This window comes from Myxine glutinosa, unplaced genomic scaffold (assembly GCF_964187855.1).
Source record: "Myxine glutinosa unplaced genomic scaffold, kmMyxGlut1.1 SCAFFOLD_4004, whole genome shotgun sequence".
In the NCBI taxonomy this organism is placed as follows: Eukaryota; Metazoa; Chordata; class Myxini; order Myxiniformes; family Myxinidae; genus Myxine; species Myxine glutinosa.
The window spans coordinates 1-18,028 of NW_027620096.1; the positions used below are offsets into that span (position 1 = coordinate 1).

The 18,028-nt window shown below is 42.2% G+C and overlaps 1 protein-coding gene across 1 annotated transcript; it reads right to left on the reverse strand.

Annotated features, from left to right (window-relative positions):
- Positions 1–1,459: 1,459 nt before the first annotated feature.
- Positions 1,460–10,565, reverse strand: LOC144889458 (uncharacterized; the record flags this gene model as incomplete). Its single annotated transcript, XM_078769683.1, has 2 exons — positions 1,460–1,487; positions 9,465–10,565. Coding segments are annotated over 2 exons (1,122 nt in total), but the record flags the coding sequence as incomplete, so codon positions are not given.
- Between the last annotated feature and the right edge of the window lie 7,463 nt (positions 10,566–18,028).

An 18,028-nucleotide genomic window follows, 5' to 3' on the forward strand; every position in this document is an offset into this window, starting at 1 on the left:
TGTCGTAGACTCTATGACTGAGTTGGCCAGCTGTGTCTCCAACCGCAAGATCCGACTATAATCAACAGACAGACCGAACCCATGCAGGAAATCCAGAAGCTTCTCGTTTCTGGTGGACTGATGGACTACAATGGCAACGGCAAGCTGCTGTGGCCATTCTAAGCGATGGCGGAATGGTGCATCTGGCTCTTTGGGCTTGTACGTGACTTGGCGTTTTGACTTGTAGCCGTACATGATGTTCTGACTGATGGTTATAACATCTCGATGAATAGTGGCTGAGCGCATAGTCTCTGGCTCAATGCTCGTGGCTGGTCCTTCCAGTAGCCAGCGGAGGAAAGCATAGAGTACTTTGGGTACATGCTTTTCAGCATCATCAGTGTTCATTTCTCCTTCAAATTGCCATGGGTGCTTGTTCTGACAAGCAATGGCACTGCGGAGAACAGAGGCACTCTCAAACAGTTGTTCGATGTTTTTTTCATTTGTCTTCGTCATTGCATCTTCGACAGCTGCATCACGCACGGCAGTGGAGAATACACAGTCTGACTCGTTTCGACGTTTTGGTTTCATGAAGTGAACGTCATCAATGTGAGAGTTGATTTTCTCCTTCATGCCTTGGGTAGTAGGTGATGGGACATTGTGCACACCATTATTGTCAAGAATCCTGGAGTAAACCGACTTCAGGTCAGACATGTTGAGAATTTCACCAGCTTGGAGTAGAGAGCGAACAAGGCTGACAAACTCAATGTCTGCGGCTATTTTGATAACATTAGTTTCTTGCAGTATGTGTTCTTTGTCATCACTTGATGTCCCACTCTTGGGAGCACGTTGGACATTCTGCACCCAGCATGGGAGATGATACTTGACGTCGATCGCATGAGCATCATGTGCACTGATGGCAGCACTCAGCTGAACTTTCCACTTGTGGTTGCTGCCTTCTTCAACAGCTTTCTTCAGCTGTTTACCTGCGTTGAACGTGCATACAACATGTACACTTTCCTTAGTGACCTCTTGACAGAAGAAACAAAGGTCTCTGTTGAATGGAGTTGATGATGAACGTGTGAAGCGAAGAGTCTCGTCTTGCGTAGAACCTGAGGTACTTGCAGCGGCAGGTGCAGAAGAAGGACGTCCACACCTCTTATGAAGATGCTGGGTGTCGCCATGTTCGCAGGCTTTCTGGTGGCGAACTCTAGCACGCTCCAGGTGAGCAGTGTTGCATGTAGATCCATAACATGCCCGGTGCCACTTTGCTTTATTGTTCCTCAAGTCAGTGGCAGTGAAACAGCTTAATCGTTCGCTGATCTGTTTGAAGTCGGCATCACCATATCGTCCCCTCTCCTGGATGAACTGGAGAAACTTTGCATATGAGCCCAGTGCTGGCTCAGTCACTAGTGCACCTTGGGGATCCTGGCACTGAATGCAAAGTGTGAAATCAGTTTCTTTCTTGGTTTTCTTGCTTTTTGGCTCCATCATAGCTCAGGGTCACGAATCTGGAACATACAAATAACAAATAACAATTAAGATAGATGTGCATTAAGTTAGATTTTGGACACTGGTTCGGCTGTGCCATAAAAACCTATTTTTATCCCTTGTAGGTTATTAAAGAAGGTTTCATTCAATTCTCTATCCCCAAAAATGTACAACTGGACACCAGAATCGAAACTCTAGGTCATTTAGAAGCCAAGATAATGGAATTTTACGTTTTTGACATCCGCCATTTTGAAAATCCAAAATGGCCGCCATAAAGAACTTGAAACAATTGGAGACATATTTTTTCTAGAACTTATATCATCCCTAAAGACAGCCCAACCAGTGTCCAAAAATTAACAAGCAATTTCACCGGGCATTTCAATCTGCTACATTGGCCCCCCCACTACAAGTGCAAAAGTGGTTTCCTGCACCAACACAAGTGCAAAAAGTGTTTTTCAACACTAACACAAGTGCGAAAAGTGGTTTTTCAACACTAACACAAGTGCGAAAAGTGTTTTTTCCACACTAATACAAGTGCAAAAGTGGTTTCCTGCACCAACACAAGTGCGAAAAGTGGTTTTTCAACACTAACACAAGTGCGAAAAGTGGTTTTTCAACAGTATCACAAGTGCAAAAAGTGTTTTTTCCACACTAATACAAGTGCAAAAGTGGTTTCCTGCAACAACACAAGTGCGAAAAGTGGTTTTTCAACACTAACACAAGTGCGAAAAGTGGTTTTTCAACACTATCACAAGTGCAAAAAGTGTTTTTTCCACACTAATACAAGTGCAAAAGTGGTTTCCTGCAACAACACAAGTGCGAAAAGTGGTTTTTCAACACTAACACAAGTGCGAAAAGTGGTTTTTCAACACTATCACAAGTGCAAAAAGTGTTTTTTCCACACTAATACAAGTGCAAAAGTGGTTTCCTGCACCAACACAAGTGCGAAAAGTGGTTTTTCAACACTAACACAAGTGCGAAAAGTGGTTTTTCAACACTAACACAAGTGCGAAAAGTGTTTTTTCCACACTAATACAAGTGCAAAAGTGGTTTCCTGCAACAACACAAGTGCGAAAAGTGGTTTTTCAACACTAACACAAGTGCGAAAAGTGGTTTTTCAACACTATCCCAAGTGCAAAAAGTGTTTTTCCACACTAATACAAGTGCAAAAGTGGTTTCCTGCACCAACACAAGTGCGAAAAGTGGTTTTTCAACACTAACACAAGTGCGAAAAGTGGTTTTTCAACACTAACACAAGTGCGAAAAGTGGTTTTTCAACACTATCACAAGTGCAAAAAGTGTTTTTACCACACTAATACAAGTGCAAAAGTGGTTTCCTGCACCAACACAAGTGCGAAAAGTGGTTTTTCAACACTAACACAAGTGCGAAAAGTGGTTTTTCAACACTATCACAAGTGCAAAAAGTGTTTTTTCCACACTAATACAAGTGCAAAAGTGGTTTCCTGCACCAACACAAGTGCGAAAAGTGGTTTTTCAACACTAACACAAGTGCGAAAAGTGGTTTTTCAACACAAACACAAGTGCGAAAAGTGTTTTTTCCACACTAATACAAGTGCAAAAGTGGTTTCCTGCACCAACACAAGTGCGAAAAGTGGTTTTTCAACACTAACACAAGTGCGAAAAGTGGTTTTTCAACAGTATCACAAGTGCAAAAAGTGTTTTTTCCACACTAATACAAGTGCAAAAGTGGTTTCCTGCACCAACACAAGTGCGAAAAGTGGTTTTTCAACACTAACACAAGTGCGAAAAGTGGTTTTTCAACACTATCACAAGTGCAAAAAGTGTTTTTCCACACTAATACAAGTGCAAAAGTGGTTTCCTGCACCAACACAAGTGCGAAAAGTGGTTTTTCAACACTAACACAAGTGCGAAAAGTGGTTTTTCAACACTAACACAAGTGCGAAAAGTGGTTTTTCAACACTATCACAAGTGCAAAAAGTGTTTTTACCACACTAATACAAGTGCAAAAGTGGTTTCCTGCACCAACACAAGTGCGAAAAGTGGTTTTTCAACACTAACACAAGTGCGAAAAGTGGTTTTTCAACACTATCACAAGTGCAAAAAGTGTTTTTTCCACACTAATACAAGTGCAAAAGTGGTTTCCTGCACCAACACAAGTGCAAAAAGTGTTTTTCAACACTAACACAAGTGCGAAAAGTGGTTTTTCAACACTAACACAAGTGCGAAAAGTGGTTTTTCCACACTAATACAAGTGCAAAAGTGGTTTCCTGCACCAACACAAGTGCGAAAAGTGGTTTTTCAACACTAACACAAGTGCGAAAAGTGGTTTTTCAACAGAATCACAAGTGCAAAAAGTGTTTTTTCCACACTAATACAAGTGCAAAAGTGGTTTCCTGCACCAACACAAGTGCGAAAAGTGGTTTTTCAACACTAACACAAGTGCGAAAAGTGGTTTTTCAACACTATCACAAGTGCAAAAAGTGTGTTTTCCACACTAATACAAGTGCAAAAGTGGTTTCCTGCACCAACACAAGTGCGAAAAGTGGTTTTTCAACACTAACACAAGTGCGAAAAGTGGTTTTTCAACACTAACACAAGTGCGAAAAGTGGTTTTTCCACACTAATACAAGTGCAAAAGTGGTTTCCTGCACCAACACAAGTGCGAAAAGTGGTTTTTCAACACTAACACAAGTGCGAAAAGTGGTTTTTCAACACTAACACAAGTGCAAAAAGTGGTTTTTCAACACTAACACAAGTGCGAAAAGTGGTTTTTCCACACTAATACAAGTGCAAAAGTGGTTTCCTGCACCAACAAAAGTGCGAAAAGTGGTTTTTCAACAATAACACAAGTGCGAAAAGTGGTTTTTCAACACTAACACAAGTGCGAAAAGTGGTTTTTCCACACTAATACAAGTGCAAAAGTGGTTTCCTGCACCAACACAAGTGCGAAAAGTGGTTTTTCAACACTAACACAAGTGCGAAAAGTGGTTTTTCAACACTATCACAAGTGCAAAAAGTGTTTTTACCACACTAATACAAGTAAAAAAGTGGTTTCCTGCACCAACACAAGTGCGAAAAGTGGTTTTTCAACACTAACACAAGTGCGAAAAGTGGTTTTTCCACACTAATACAAGTGCAAAAGTGGTTTCCTGCACCAACACAAGTGCGAAAAGTTGTTTTTCAACACTAACACAAGTGCGAAAAGTGGTTTTTCAACACTAACACAAGTGCGAAAAGTGGTTTTTCAACACTAACACAAGTGCGAAAAGTAGTTTTTCCACACTAATACAAGTGCAAAAGTGGTTTCCTGCACCAACACAAGTGCGAAAATGGTTTTTCAACACTAACACAAGTGCGAAAAGTGGTTTTTCAACACTAACACAAGTGCGAAAAGTGGTTTTTCAACACTATCACAAGTGCAAAAAGTGTTTTTTCCACACTAATACAAGTGCAAAAGTGGTTTCCTGCACCAACACAAGTGCGAAAAGTGGTTTTTCAACACTAACACAAGTGCGAAAAGTGGTTTTTCAACACTATCACAAGTGCAAAAAGTGTTTTTTCCACACTAATACAAGTGCAAAAGTGGTTTCCTGCACCAACACAAGTGCGAAAAGTGGTTTTTCAACACTAACACAAGTGCGAAAAGTGGTTTTTCAACACTAACACAAGTGCGAAAAGTGGTTTTTCAACACTATCACAAGTGCAAAAAGTGTTTTTTCCACACTAATACAAGTGCAAAAGTGGTTTCCTGCACCAACACAAGTGCGAAAAGTGGTTTTTCAACACTAACACAAGTGCGAAAAGTGGTTTTTCAACACTAACACAAGTGCGAAAAGTGGTTTTTAAACACTATCACAAGTGCAAAAAGTGTTTTTTCCACACTAATACAAGTGCAAAAGTGGTTTCCTGCACCAACACAAGTGCGAAAAGTGGTTTTTCAACACTAACACAAGTGCGAAAAGTGGTTTTTCAACACTAACACAAGTGCGAAAAGTGGTTTTTCCACACTAATACAAGTGCAAAAGTGGTTTCCTGCACCAACACAAGTGCGAAAAGTGGTTTTTCAACACTAACACAAGTGCGAAAAGTGGTTTTTCAACACTATCACAAGTGCAAAAAGTGTGTTTTCCACACTAATACAAGTGCAAAAGTGGTTTCCTGCACCAACACAAGTGCGAAAAGTGGTTTTTCAACACTAGCACAAGTGCGAAAAGTGGTTTTTCAACACTAACACAAGTGCGAAAAGTGTTTTTTCCACACTAATACAAGTGCAAAAGTGGTTTCCTGCACGAACACAAGTGCGAAAAGTGGTTTTTCAACAATAACACAAGTGCGAAAAGTGGTTTTTCAACACTAACACAAGTGCGAAAAGTGCTTTTCCTACACTACTACAAGTACAAAAGTGGTTTCCTGCACCAACAAAAGTGCGAAAAGTGGTTTTTCAACACTAACACAAGTGCGAAAAGTGGTTTTTCAACACTATCACAAGTGCAAAAAGTGTTTTTTCCACACTAATACAAGTGCAAAAGTGGTTTCCTGCACCAACACAAGTGCGAAAAGTGGTTTTTCAACACTAACACAAGTGCGAAAAGTGGTTTTTCAACACTATCACAAGTGCAAAAAGTGTTTTTTCCACACTAATACAAGTGCAAAAGTGGTTTCCTGCACCAACACAAGTGCGAAAAGTGGTTTTTCAACACTAACACAAGTGCGAAAAGTGGTTTTTCAACACTAACACAAGTGCGAAAAGTGGTTTTTCAACACTATCACAAGTGCAAAAAGTGTTTTTTCCACACTAATACAAGTGCAAAAGTGGTTTCCTGCACCAACACAAGTGCGAAAAGTGGTTTTTCAACACTAACACAAGTGCGAAAAGTGGTTTTTCAACACTAACACAAGTGCGAAAAGTGGTTTTTAAACACTATCACAAGTGCAAAAAGTGTTTTTTCCACACTAATACAAGTGCAAAAGTGGTTTCCTGCACCAACACAAGTGCGAAAAGTGGTTTTTCAACACTAACACAAGTGCGAAAAGTGGTTTTTCAACACTAACACAAGTGCGAAAAGTGGTTTTTCCACACTAATACAAGTGCAAAAGTGGTTTCCTGCACCAACACAAGTGCGAAAAGTGGTTTTTCAACACTAACACAAGTGCGAAAAGTGGTTTTTCAACACTATCACAAGTGCAAAAAGTGTGTTTTCCACACTAATACAAGTGCAAAAGTGGTTTCCTGCACCAACACAAGTGCGAAAAGTGGTTTTTCAACACTAGCACAAGTGCGAAAAGTGGTTTTTCAACACTAACACAAGTGCGAAAAATTTTTTTTTCCACACTAATACAAGTGCAAAAGTGGTTTCCTGCACGAACACAAGTGCGAAAAGTGGTTTTTCAACAATAACACAAGTGCGAAAAGTGGTTTTTCAACACTAACACAAGTGCGAAAAGTGCTTTTCCTACACTAATACAAGTACAAAAGTGGTTTCCTGCACCAACAAAAGTGCGAAAAGTGGTTTTTCAACACTAACACAAGTGCGAAAAGTGGTTTTTCAACACTATCACAAGTGCAAAAAGTGTTTTTTCCACACTAATACAAGTGCAAAAGTGGTTTCCTGCACCAACACAAGTGCGAAAAGTGGTTTTTCAACACTATCACAAGTGCGAAAAGTGGTTTTTCAACACTATCACAAGTGCAAAAAGTGTTTTTTCCACACTAATAAAAGTGCAAAAGTGGTTTCCTGCACCAACACAAGTGCGAAAAGTGGTTTTCAACACTAACACAAGTGCGAAAAGTGGTTTTTCAACACTATCACAAGTGCAAAAAGTGTTTTTTCCACACTAATACAAGTGCAAAAGTGGTTTCCTGCACCAACACAAGTGTGAAAAGTGGTTTTTCAACACTAACACAAGTGCGAAAAGTGGTTTTTCAACACTAACACAAGTGCGAAAAGTGGTTTTTCAACACTATCACAAGTGCAAAAAGTGTTTTTTCCACACTAATACAAGTGCAAAAGTGGTTTCCTGCACCAACACAAGTGCGAAAAGTGGTTTTTCAACACTAACACAAGTGCGAAAAGTGGTTTTTCAACACTATCACAAGTGCAAAAAGTGTTTTTTCCACACTAATACAAGTGCAAAAGTGGTTTCCTGCACCAACACAAGTGCGAAAAGTGGTTTTTCAACACTAACACAAGTGCGAAAAGTGGTTTTTCAACACTAACACAAGTGCGAAAAGTGGTTTTTCAACACTATCACAAGTGCAAAAAGTGTTTTTTCCACACTAATACAAGTGCAAAAGTGGTTTCCTGCACCAACACAAGTGCGAAAAGTGGTTTTTCAACACTAACACAAGTGCGAAAAGTGGTTTTTCAACACTAACACAAGTGCGAAAAGTGGTTTTTAAACACTATCACAAGTGCAAAAAGTGTTTTTTCCACACTAATACAAGTGCAAAAGTGGTTTCCTGCACCAACACAAGTGCGAAAAGTGGTTTTTCAACACTAACACAAGTGCGAAAAGTGGTTTTTCAACACTAACACAAGTGCGAAAAGTGGTTTTTCCACACTAATACAAGTGCAAAAGTGGTTTCCTGCACCAACACAAGTGCGAAAAGTGGTTTTTCAACACTAACACAAGTGCGAAAAGTGGTTTTTCAACACTATCACAAGTGCAAAAAGTGTGTTTTCCACACTAATACAAGTGCAAAAGTGGTTTCCTGCACCAACACAAGTGCGAAAAGTGGTTTTTCAACACTAGCACAAGTGCGAAAAGTGGTTTTTCAACACTAACACAAGTGCGAAAAGTGTTTTTTCCACACTAATACAAGTGCAAAAGTGGTTTCCTGCACGAACACAAGTGCGAAAAGTGGTTTTTCAACAATAACACAAGTGCGAAAAGTGGTTTTTCAACACTAACACAAGTGCGAAAAGTGCTTTTCCTACACTAATACAAGTACAAAAGTGGTTTCCTGCACCAACAAAAGTGCGAAAAGTGGTTTTTCAACACTAACACAAGTGCGAAAAGTGGTTTTTCAACACTATCACAAGTGCAAAAAGTGTTTTTTCCACACTAATACAAGTGCAAAAGTGGTTTCCTGCACCAACACAAGTGCGAAAAGTGGTTTTTCAACACTATCACAAGTGCGAAAAGTGGTTTTTCAACACTATCACAAGTGCAAAAAGTGTTTTTTCCACACTAATAAAAGTGCAAAAGTGGTTTCCTGCACCAACACAAGTGCGAAAAGTGGTTTTCAACACTAACACAAGTGCGAAAAGTGGTTTTTCAACACTATCACAAGTGCAAAAAGTGTTTTTTCCACACTAATACAAGTGCAAAAGTGGTTTCCTGCACCAACACAAGTGTGAAAAGTGGTTTTTCAACACTAACACAAGTGCGAAAAGTGGTTTTTCAACACTAACACAAGTGCGAAAAGTGGTTTTTCAACACTATCACAAGTGCAAAAAGTGTTTTTTCCACACTAATACAATAGTGGGGGGGCCAATGTTTTCCCGTTGAATTCAAATGTTAATTTGTGGACACTGGTTGGGTTGTCTTTAGGGATGATAGAAGTTGTAGAAAAAATATGTCTCCATTTTTTTCAAGTTCTTTATAGCGGCCATTTTGGATTATCAAAATGGCGTTTGTTGAAAACCGAAATTGTCATTATCTTGGCTTCTAAATGACCTAGAGTGTTAATTTTGGTGTCCAAATGTACATATTTGCGGATACTTAATCCAATAAACACACATTTATACACCTACATATGATCAAAAGGGTTCTTATGGCAGCCATCTTGGATTTTCACGCACTTATGCCAACACATATATATATTTTTTTCCATCATTTTCACTTCTAAATCACATAAAGGCTGGACTTTAGTGTTCAAATGTACACTTATAATGTCTTTGTGCAATATTTTTAGTTGGCAGTGTTCATTGTTACATTGAAGGATCTCCATCCTCCTCATCATCAGTGTTATCGATTCCCATGGGGCGCTCCTGACCCGTGTTACCACACACCTCTTCATCTGCCCCACACATACACATCTCAGAACAGTTGAGATGCTGAGACCTGCATGAGCAGTGAGACATGCATTGGGTCTTCTTGCAGTTACATTTGATTAGATGTGTGATGGCAGCTGGGGCTGGAGGGTCCTTGGTTGTGATGGGCACCAGCTGATCTCCTTCTGCTCTCCATCCATGTTCTGTTGGTTGTGGAAGCTGGGGGTCCGGTACATCAGCCTGATGCCACACCATGGCCTGGAAATGTGCACGAGCAATGGCTTCATGTAAAGCTCCCCGTGTTGGTGGCAGCTTCTGTGCCTCTAGCTGTTTCTTGGTAAACAGTCTCCACCTCAGCTTGCCCACATCCACAACTGTAGTACGAGGCTCATACAGCTGGCATACAAATGCCTCAATGTCACTTTCTGTGTCAGCTCTCAGCTCCTCAGAGGCCCCAAGGTCATGAAACGCAGATACCACCTCAACAGAGCACCTATTGAGGGCTTGCCAACATGTGAGCTTTCCCTTGCCGGCAAACCGACCAGTCTGGTCTGCTCCCGTGAATGCATGGAATCCTGGTAGGGCTGCAGCCTTCCTGACACCAAGTTCATGTACTATTGGTTCCAGTGAGATTTGCCTCTTCTTGTTCCCCACACCCGTGATGAAGTATGTGTCTTTGCATAGTTCATGGTACCGGTGGAGTGCTAGGATGAATACATCAGTATCAGGTGACTGAATGTACAGCTGTGTTGCACCTCTTCGGACGGCATCTAGACTGTGAAGAAAGATCCTCGTATCAGCCTCCTCCTGGGAGCTACGGAGATGCTGTACATCCATGCAGTTGGAGAAGACATCCTGCCTTGAAGTGACGATGAAGACCTTGGTAGTCCCCTCAAAGTGACACAGAGCTTTCTTTGCCAGATAGACAGTTAGCTCATCTTTGGTGTTGGTGTGCGACAGGAACTGTTTTGCTGTCAGTTTCCCAATCGGGGTGCTGTCTTGAACGTGGTAAGCAGTGGGCGGCTTGCCACCTTGGCGCCTCTCCCGTGTGGCCTCTTTCAGTGAATTTGGCAGATCATATCGGTCAAACACGAGGTGGACTTCATCATACCCGTTGGTCTTGCAGTCCAGTGTTGCATTGAAATGGCCAGCCCACTGGGCACATGTTTTGACCCATTGTGGCTTACCCATTGCTTGCACTAATGCCATGCCGTCTATGACAGTCACCTTCTTGGGAGGGGGTGGAGTATGTTCAGGATTGTCGTCGTCTGGCTGCTGACCAGTGCCAGTTGACTTCTTGGGTAGATCTTCTCGGATGCCCATGAGCTTGCTTTTGTCTGTGCATGGTAGTAGTGTCCCAGCCATTGCAAAGAGGGTTCGTGGAAGCGCGGTGAATTCATATTGACCTATGGCATCCTTCAAGTTGATCTCTGGTCGTGAGCGGGCCACGATCAGCATGCGCGCAAACAGTGACCTGTCGTCTTTCAGCTCTACAACCTTGTCTGCCAGTTTGTGCTTCACAGCTTTCCTGGCACTCTTCCACATCTTCAGTTTGACCTTTCCCATTCTGGCCCAAAGGTTGATTTCATTTGTGTTGATGCGCTCTGCAACAAACGTGTTATACGCTTTCTGACCAATCTCATCTTGGTTGCAGACATCCTTCTGTACTTCAGCTGGCATCACCACCTTGGTGATGATAGTCGTCAGGTCTTCACCCTCATGCGTCATGGGATTCATGGACTCTCTGATCACATTCTTCAGTCGACGAATGCTGTCTTCCTGCCGAGCCCAGACTGTGGTTGATAGGTCGTGGTGCTCCTTGCGTGTAGCTGATTGTGAGCCAGCCATCTGACGGGCTTCTTCAGCAAGCCTACTCAGCTCTGGTGCTGTCAGAAAGAACCTTTCGCGGGCACTGGCATTCTGGGTAATGCCCACAATACCCCCTGTCACCTTCATGATCCTGTTGATGTGCTCCAGTGCATGGTCCACACCTACAGCACAGAAGGGGATTTCATTCTTATGGACACTGAAGTTCCCATCCATGAACTCTTGGTAGATCCCTGGATCTGTCATCTTCAGGGCCTTCATCTCTGCAAGGTACCGGGGAGTCAGCCTGGCATATTTCTGTTTGTCATGTGCAAAGAAGTATATGCACATCTCATCCAGTGAAGACAGGTGAAGCTCAAATTGTCCATCACGGGTGGCACGGATGAATGTGTATATCAGCATTATCATCCGCATGTAGCGTCGCACAAACTTGAACAGTGGACTCTTGGCTTCTTTCCTCTCATCAAACTTTGCCATGGCCTCCAGGACTTCGTTTGACTCGAGGACAGCTAGCATGTTGTTCTGCGCGCTTGTCATCTCCTCTCGGTTGTGTAGATGACAGCTCTGGGCAACCTGTTGTGCTGACTGGGTACATGGGCCCCTCAGATGGGGATGCTCTTGGAAGAATTCGTCCACATAGAGGTCGAAGAGGGCTTGGACAGTGGTGATGTGGGCCTCCAAAGCCCTCTTCATGTGCTTGGCTTCCAGTATTTGTCTGGTCGTTGTTGGGCCATAGATATCAGCCTCAGACCAAGCCTCGTCAAGACCACTGTCCTCTATGGCATTCCCAGCAGCCCTCAGTGCAGCCATCACAGTGTGCATCTCCCCTAGTCGCAGTACCCACTTGCCTTTGCAGTCATCTCTGGTCATCTCCAGCTGTTTGGCTCGCTCATACAGGGCCATGTCTAAGGTGATCACTGTCTTCCTATCGGGACCCATGACCATGCAGTTGATTTGCTGTGTCTGTTTAAAGACTGTTATCAGTGTTTGCCATTCATGGGCTGGTGCTGCTACCAATGGCAGGGCGTTGACCTCTGTCAGAGGCTTCGAAGAGGAGAGCAGTGAGTTGTAGGCTGTCCAAGTTGGGATATCGTGATGCTTGATCCTACTGCCAGGTGGTTGTTTTGGATCGTGGACGAGTGACCCAACAGGGTCAGCATGCTGGGGTTCTGCAGCTTGCAGCTGGTCATCTGGTGGGATGATGTCGTCTTGTACGTCCTCAGCTTCAGCTGTTCGCATGATTGTGCGTGAAAGTAGCCACACTGTGTCCGTCGCAGAGTACGGCTTGGTGACATCTGGGTTTGACCGTGTCTTGAAGCTATACGTGGTACCTGTGGCAGATTGTTTGTTTGGTGCTTGGCAAGGAACAAAGTCTGGAGCAGTCAGAACCTTGAGTGAGCGGTGTCTGGCCTTTCGGTCATGTAGTGTCAGTGTTCTATGTTCATCTGTGGAGGGTGCATGTTCCCGTCGTTGGTAGAGTGCCCAGGCTGTAGCATGGAGTGTCCGCTTCCCATCAGGTGTGTCTTCATTGAAGTCACTGTTGTCCACTGCAAAGAAGACAAACGTCCCTATGCGCATGGTTCTTGGAAAGTATACACCCTGTTCTGTCGTAGACTCTATGACTGAGTTGGCCAGCTGTGTCTCCAACCGCAAGATCCGACTATAATCAACAGACAGACCGAACCCATGCAGGAAATCCAGAAGCTTCTCGTTTCTGGTGGACTGATGGACTACAATGGCAACGGCAAGCTGCTGTGGCCATTCTAAGCGATGGCGGAATGGTGCATCTGGCTCTTTGGGCTTGTACGTGACTTGGCGTTTTGACTTGTAGCCGTACATGATGTTCTGACTGATGGTTATAACATCTCGATGAATAGTGGCTGAGCGCATAGTCTCTGGCTCAATGCTCGTGGCTGGTCCTTCCAGTAGCCAGCGGAGGAAAGCATAGAGTACTTTGGGTACATGCTTTTCAGCATCATCAGTGTTCATTTCTCCTTCAAATTGCCATGGGTGCTTGTTCTGACAAGCAATGGCACTGCGGAGAACAGAGGCACTCTCAAACAGTTGTTCGATGTTTTTTTCATTTGTCTTCGTCATTGCATCTTCGACAGCTGCATCACGCACGGCAGTGGAGAATACACAGTCTGACTCGTTTCGACGTTTTGGTTTCATGAAGTGAACGTCATCAATGTGAGAGTTGATTTTCTCCTTCATGCCTTGGGTAGTAGGTGATGGGACATTGTGCACACCATTATTGTCAAGAATCCTGGAGTAAACCGACTTCAGGTCAGACATGTTGAGAATTTCACCAGCTTGGAGTAGAGAGCGAACAAGGCTGACAAACTCAATGTCTGCGGCTATTTTGATAACATTAGTTTCTTGCAGTATGTGTTCTTTGTCATCACTTGATGTCCCACTCTTGGGAGCACGTTGGACATTCTGCACCCAGCATGGGAGATGATACTTGACGTCGATCGCATGAGCATCATGTGCACTGATGGCAGCACTCAGCTGAACTTTCCACTTGTGGTTGCTGCCTTCTTCAACAGCTTTCTTCAGCTGTTTACCTGCGTTGAACGTGCATACAACATGTACACTTTCCTTAGTGACCTCTTGACAGAAGAAACAAAGGTCTCTGTTGAATGGAGTTGATGATGAACGTGTGAAGCGAAGAGTCTCGTCTTGCGTAGAACCTGAGGTACTTGCAGCGGCAGGTGCAGAAGAAGGACGTCCACACCTCTTATGAAGATGCTGGGTGTCGCCATGTTCGCAGGCTTTCTGGTGGCGAACTCTAGCACGCTCCAGGTGAGCAGTGTTGCATGTAGATCCATAACATGCCCGGTGCCACTTTGCTTTATTGTTCCTCAAGTCAGTGGCAGTGAAACAGCTTAATCGTTCGCTGATCTGTTTGAAGTCGGCATCACCATATCGTCCCCTCTCCTGGATGAACTGGAGAAACTTTGCATATGAGCCCAGTGCTGGCTCAGTCACTAGTGCACCTTGGGGATCCTGGCACTGAATGCAAAGTGTGAAATCAGTTTCTTTCTTGGTTTTCTTGCTTTTTGGCTCCATCATAGCTCAGGGTCACGAATCTGGAACATACAAATAACAAATAACAATTAAGATAGATGTGCATTAAGTTAGATTTTGGACACTGGTTCGGCTGTGCCATAAAAACCTATTTTTATCCCTTGTAGGTTATTAAAGAAGGTTTCATTCAATTCTCTATCCCCAAAAATGTACAACTGGACACCAGAATCGAAACTCTAGGTCATTTAGAAGCCAAGATAATGGAATTTTACGTTTTTGACATCCGCCATTTTGAAAATCCAAAATGGCCGCCATAAAGAACTTGAAACAATTGGAGACATATTTTTTCTAGAACTTATATCATCCCTAAAGACAGCCCAACCAGTGTCCAAAAATTAACAAGCAATTTCACCGGGCATTTCAATCTGCTACATTGGCCCCCCCACTACAAGTGCAAAAGTGGTTTCCTGCACCAACACAAGTGCAAAAAGTGTTTTTCAACACTAACACAAGTGCGAAAAGTGGTTTTTCAACACTAACACAAGTGCGAAAAGTGTTTTTTCCACACTAATACAAGTGCAAAAGTGGTTTCCTGCACCAACACAAGTGCGAAAAGTGGTTTTTCAACACTAACACAAGTGCGAAAAGTGGTTTTTCAACCGTATCACAAGTGCAAAAAGTGTTTTTTCCACACTAATACAAGTGCAAAAGTGGTTTCCTGCAACAACACAAGTGCGAAAAGTGGTTTTTCAACACTAACACAAGTGCGAAAAGTGGTTTTTCAACACTATCACAAGTGCAAAAAGTGTTTTTTCCACACTAATACAAGTGCAAAAGTGGTTTCCTGCAACAACACAAGTGCGAAAAGTGGTTTTTCAACACTAACACAAGTGCGAAAAGTGGTTTTTCAACACTATCACAAGTGCAAAAAGTGTTTTTTCCACACTAATACAAGTGCAAAAGTGGTTTCCTGCACCAACACAAGTGCGAAAAGTGGTTTTTCAACACTAACACAAGTGCGAAAAGTGGTTTTTCAACACTAACACAAGTGCGAAAAGTGTTTTTTCCACACTAATACAAGTGCAAAAGTGGTTTCCTGCAACAACACAAGTGCGAAAAGTGGTTTTTCAACACTAACACAAGTGCGAAAAGTGGTTTTTCAACACTATCCCAAGTGCAAAAAGTGTTTTTCCACACTAATACAAGTGCAAAAGTGGTTTCCTGCACCAACACAAGTGCGAAAAGTGGTTTTTCAACACTAACACAAGTGCGAAAAGTGGTTTTTCAACACTAACACAAGTGCGAAAAGTGGTTTTTCAACACTATCACAAGTGCAAAAAGTGTTTTTACCACACTAATACAAGTGCAAAAGTGGTTTCCTGCACCAACACAAGTGCGAAAAGTGGTTTTTCAACACTAACACAAGTGCGAAAAGTGGTTTTTCAACACTATCACAAGTGCAAAAAGTGTTTTTTCCACACTAATACAAGTGCAAAAGTGGTTTCCTGCACCAACACAAGTGCGAAAAGTGGTTTTTCAACACTAACACAAGTGCGAAAAGTGGTTTTTCAACACAAACACAAGTGCGAAAAGTGTTTTTTCCACACTAATACAAGTGCAAAAGTGGTTTCCTGCACCAACACAAGTGCGAAAAGTGGTTTTTCAACACTAACACAAGTGCGAAAAGTGGTTTTTCAACAGTATCACAAGTGCAAAAAGTGTTTTTTCCACACTAATACAAGTGCAAAAGTGGTTTCCTGCACCAACACAAGTGCGAAAAGTGGTTTTTCAACACTAACACAAGTGCGAAAAGTGGTTTTTCAACACTATCACAAGTGCAAAAAGTGTTTTTCCACACTAATACAAGTGCAAAAGTGGTTTCCTGCACCAACACAAGTGCGAAAAGTGGTTTTTCAACACTAACACAAGTGCGAAAAGTGGTTTTTCAACACTAACACAAGTGCGAAAAGTGGTTTTTCAACACTATCACAAGTGCAAAAAGTGTTTTTACCACACTAATACAAGTGCAAAAGTGGTTTCCTGCACCAACACAAGTGCGAAAAGTGGTTTTTCAACACTAACACAAGTGCGAAAAGTGGTTTTTCAACACTATCACAAGTGCAAAAAGTGTTTTTTCCACACTAATACAAGTGCAAAAGTGGTTTCCTGCACCAACACAAGTGCAAAAAGTGTTTTTCAACACTAACACAAGTGCGAAAAGTGGTTTTTCAACACTAACACAAGTGCGAAAAGTGTTTTTTCCACACTAATACAAGTGCAAAAGTGGTTTCCTGCACCAACACAAGTGCGAAAAGTGGTTTTTCAACACTAACACAAGTGCGAAAAGTGGTTTTTCAACAGAATCACAAGTGCAAAAAGTGTTTTTTCCACACTAATACAAGTGCAAAAGTGGTTTCCTGCACCAACACAAGTGCGAAAAGTGGTTTTTCAACACTAACACAAGTGCGAAAAGTGGTTTTTCAACACTATCACAAGTGCAAAAAGTGTGTTTTCCACACTAATACAAGTGCAAAAGTGGTTTCCTGCACCAACACAAGTGCGAAAAGTGGTTTTTCAACACTAACACAAGTGCGAAAAGTGGTTTTTCAACACTAACACAAGTGCGAAAAGTGGTTTTTCCACACTAATACAAGTGCAAAAGTGGTTTCCTGCACCAACACAAGTGCGAAAAGTGGTTTTTCAACACTAACACAAGTGCGAAAAGTGGTTTTTCAACACTAACACAAGTGCAAAAAGTGGTTTTTCAACACTAACACAAGTGCGAAAAGTGGTTTTTCCACACTAATACAAGTGCAAAAGTGGTTTCCTGCACCAACAAAAGTGCGAAAAGTGGTTTTTCAACAATAACACAAGTGCGAAAAGTGGTTTTTCAACACTAACACAAGTGCGAAAAGTGGTTTTTCCACACTAATACAAGTGCAAAAGTGGTTTCCTGCACCAACACAAGTGCGAAAAGTGGTTTTTCAACACTAACACAAGTGCGAAAAGTGGTTTTTCAACACTATCACAAGTGCAAAAAGTGTTTTTACCACACTAATACAAGTAAAAAAGTGGTTTCCTGCACCAACACAAGTGCGAAAAGTGGTTTTTCAACACTAACACAAGTGCGAAAAGTGGTTTTTCCACACTAATACAAGTGCAAAAGTGGTTTCCTGCACCAACACAAGTGCGAAAAGTTGTTTTTCAACACTAACACAAGTGCGAAAAGTGGTTTTTCAACACTAACACAAGTGCGAAAAGTGGTTTTTCAACACTAACACAAGTGCGAAAAGTAGTTTTTCCACACTAATACAAGTGCAAAAGTGGTTTCCTGCACCAACACAAGTGCGAAAATGGTTTTTCAACACTAACACAAGTGCGAAAAGTGGTTTTTCAACACTAACACAAGTGCGAAAAGTGGTTTTTCAACACTATCACAAGTGCAAAAAGTGTTTTTTCCACACTAATACAAGTGCAAAAGTGGTTTCCTGCACCAACACAAGTGCGAAAAGTGGTTTTTCAACACTAACACAAGTGCGAAAAGTGGTTTTTCAACACTATCACAAGTGCAAAAAGTGTTTTTTCCACACTAATACAAGTGCAAAAGTGGTTTCCTGCACCAACACAAGTGCGAAAAGTGGTTTTTCAACACTAACACAAGTGCGAAAAGTGGTTTTTCAACACTAACACAAGTGCGAAAAGTGGTTTTTCAACACTATCACAAG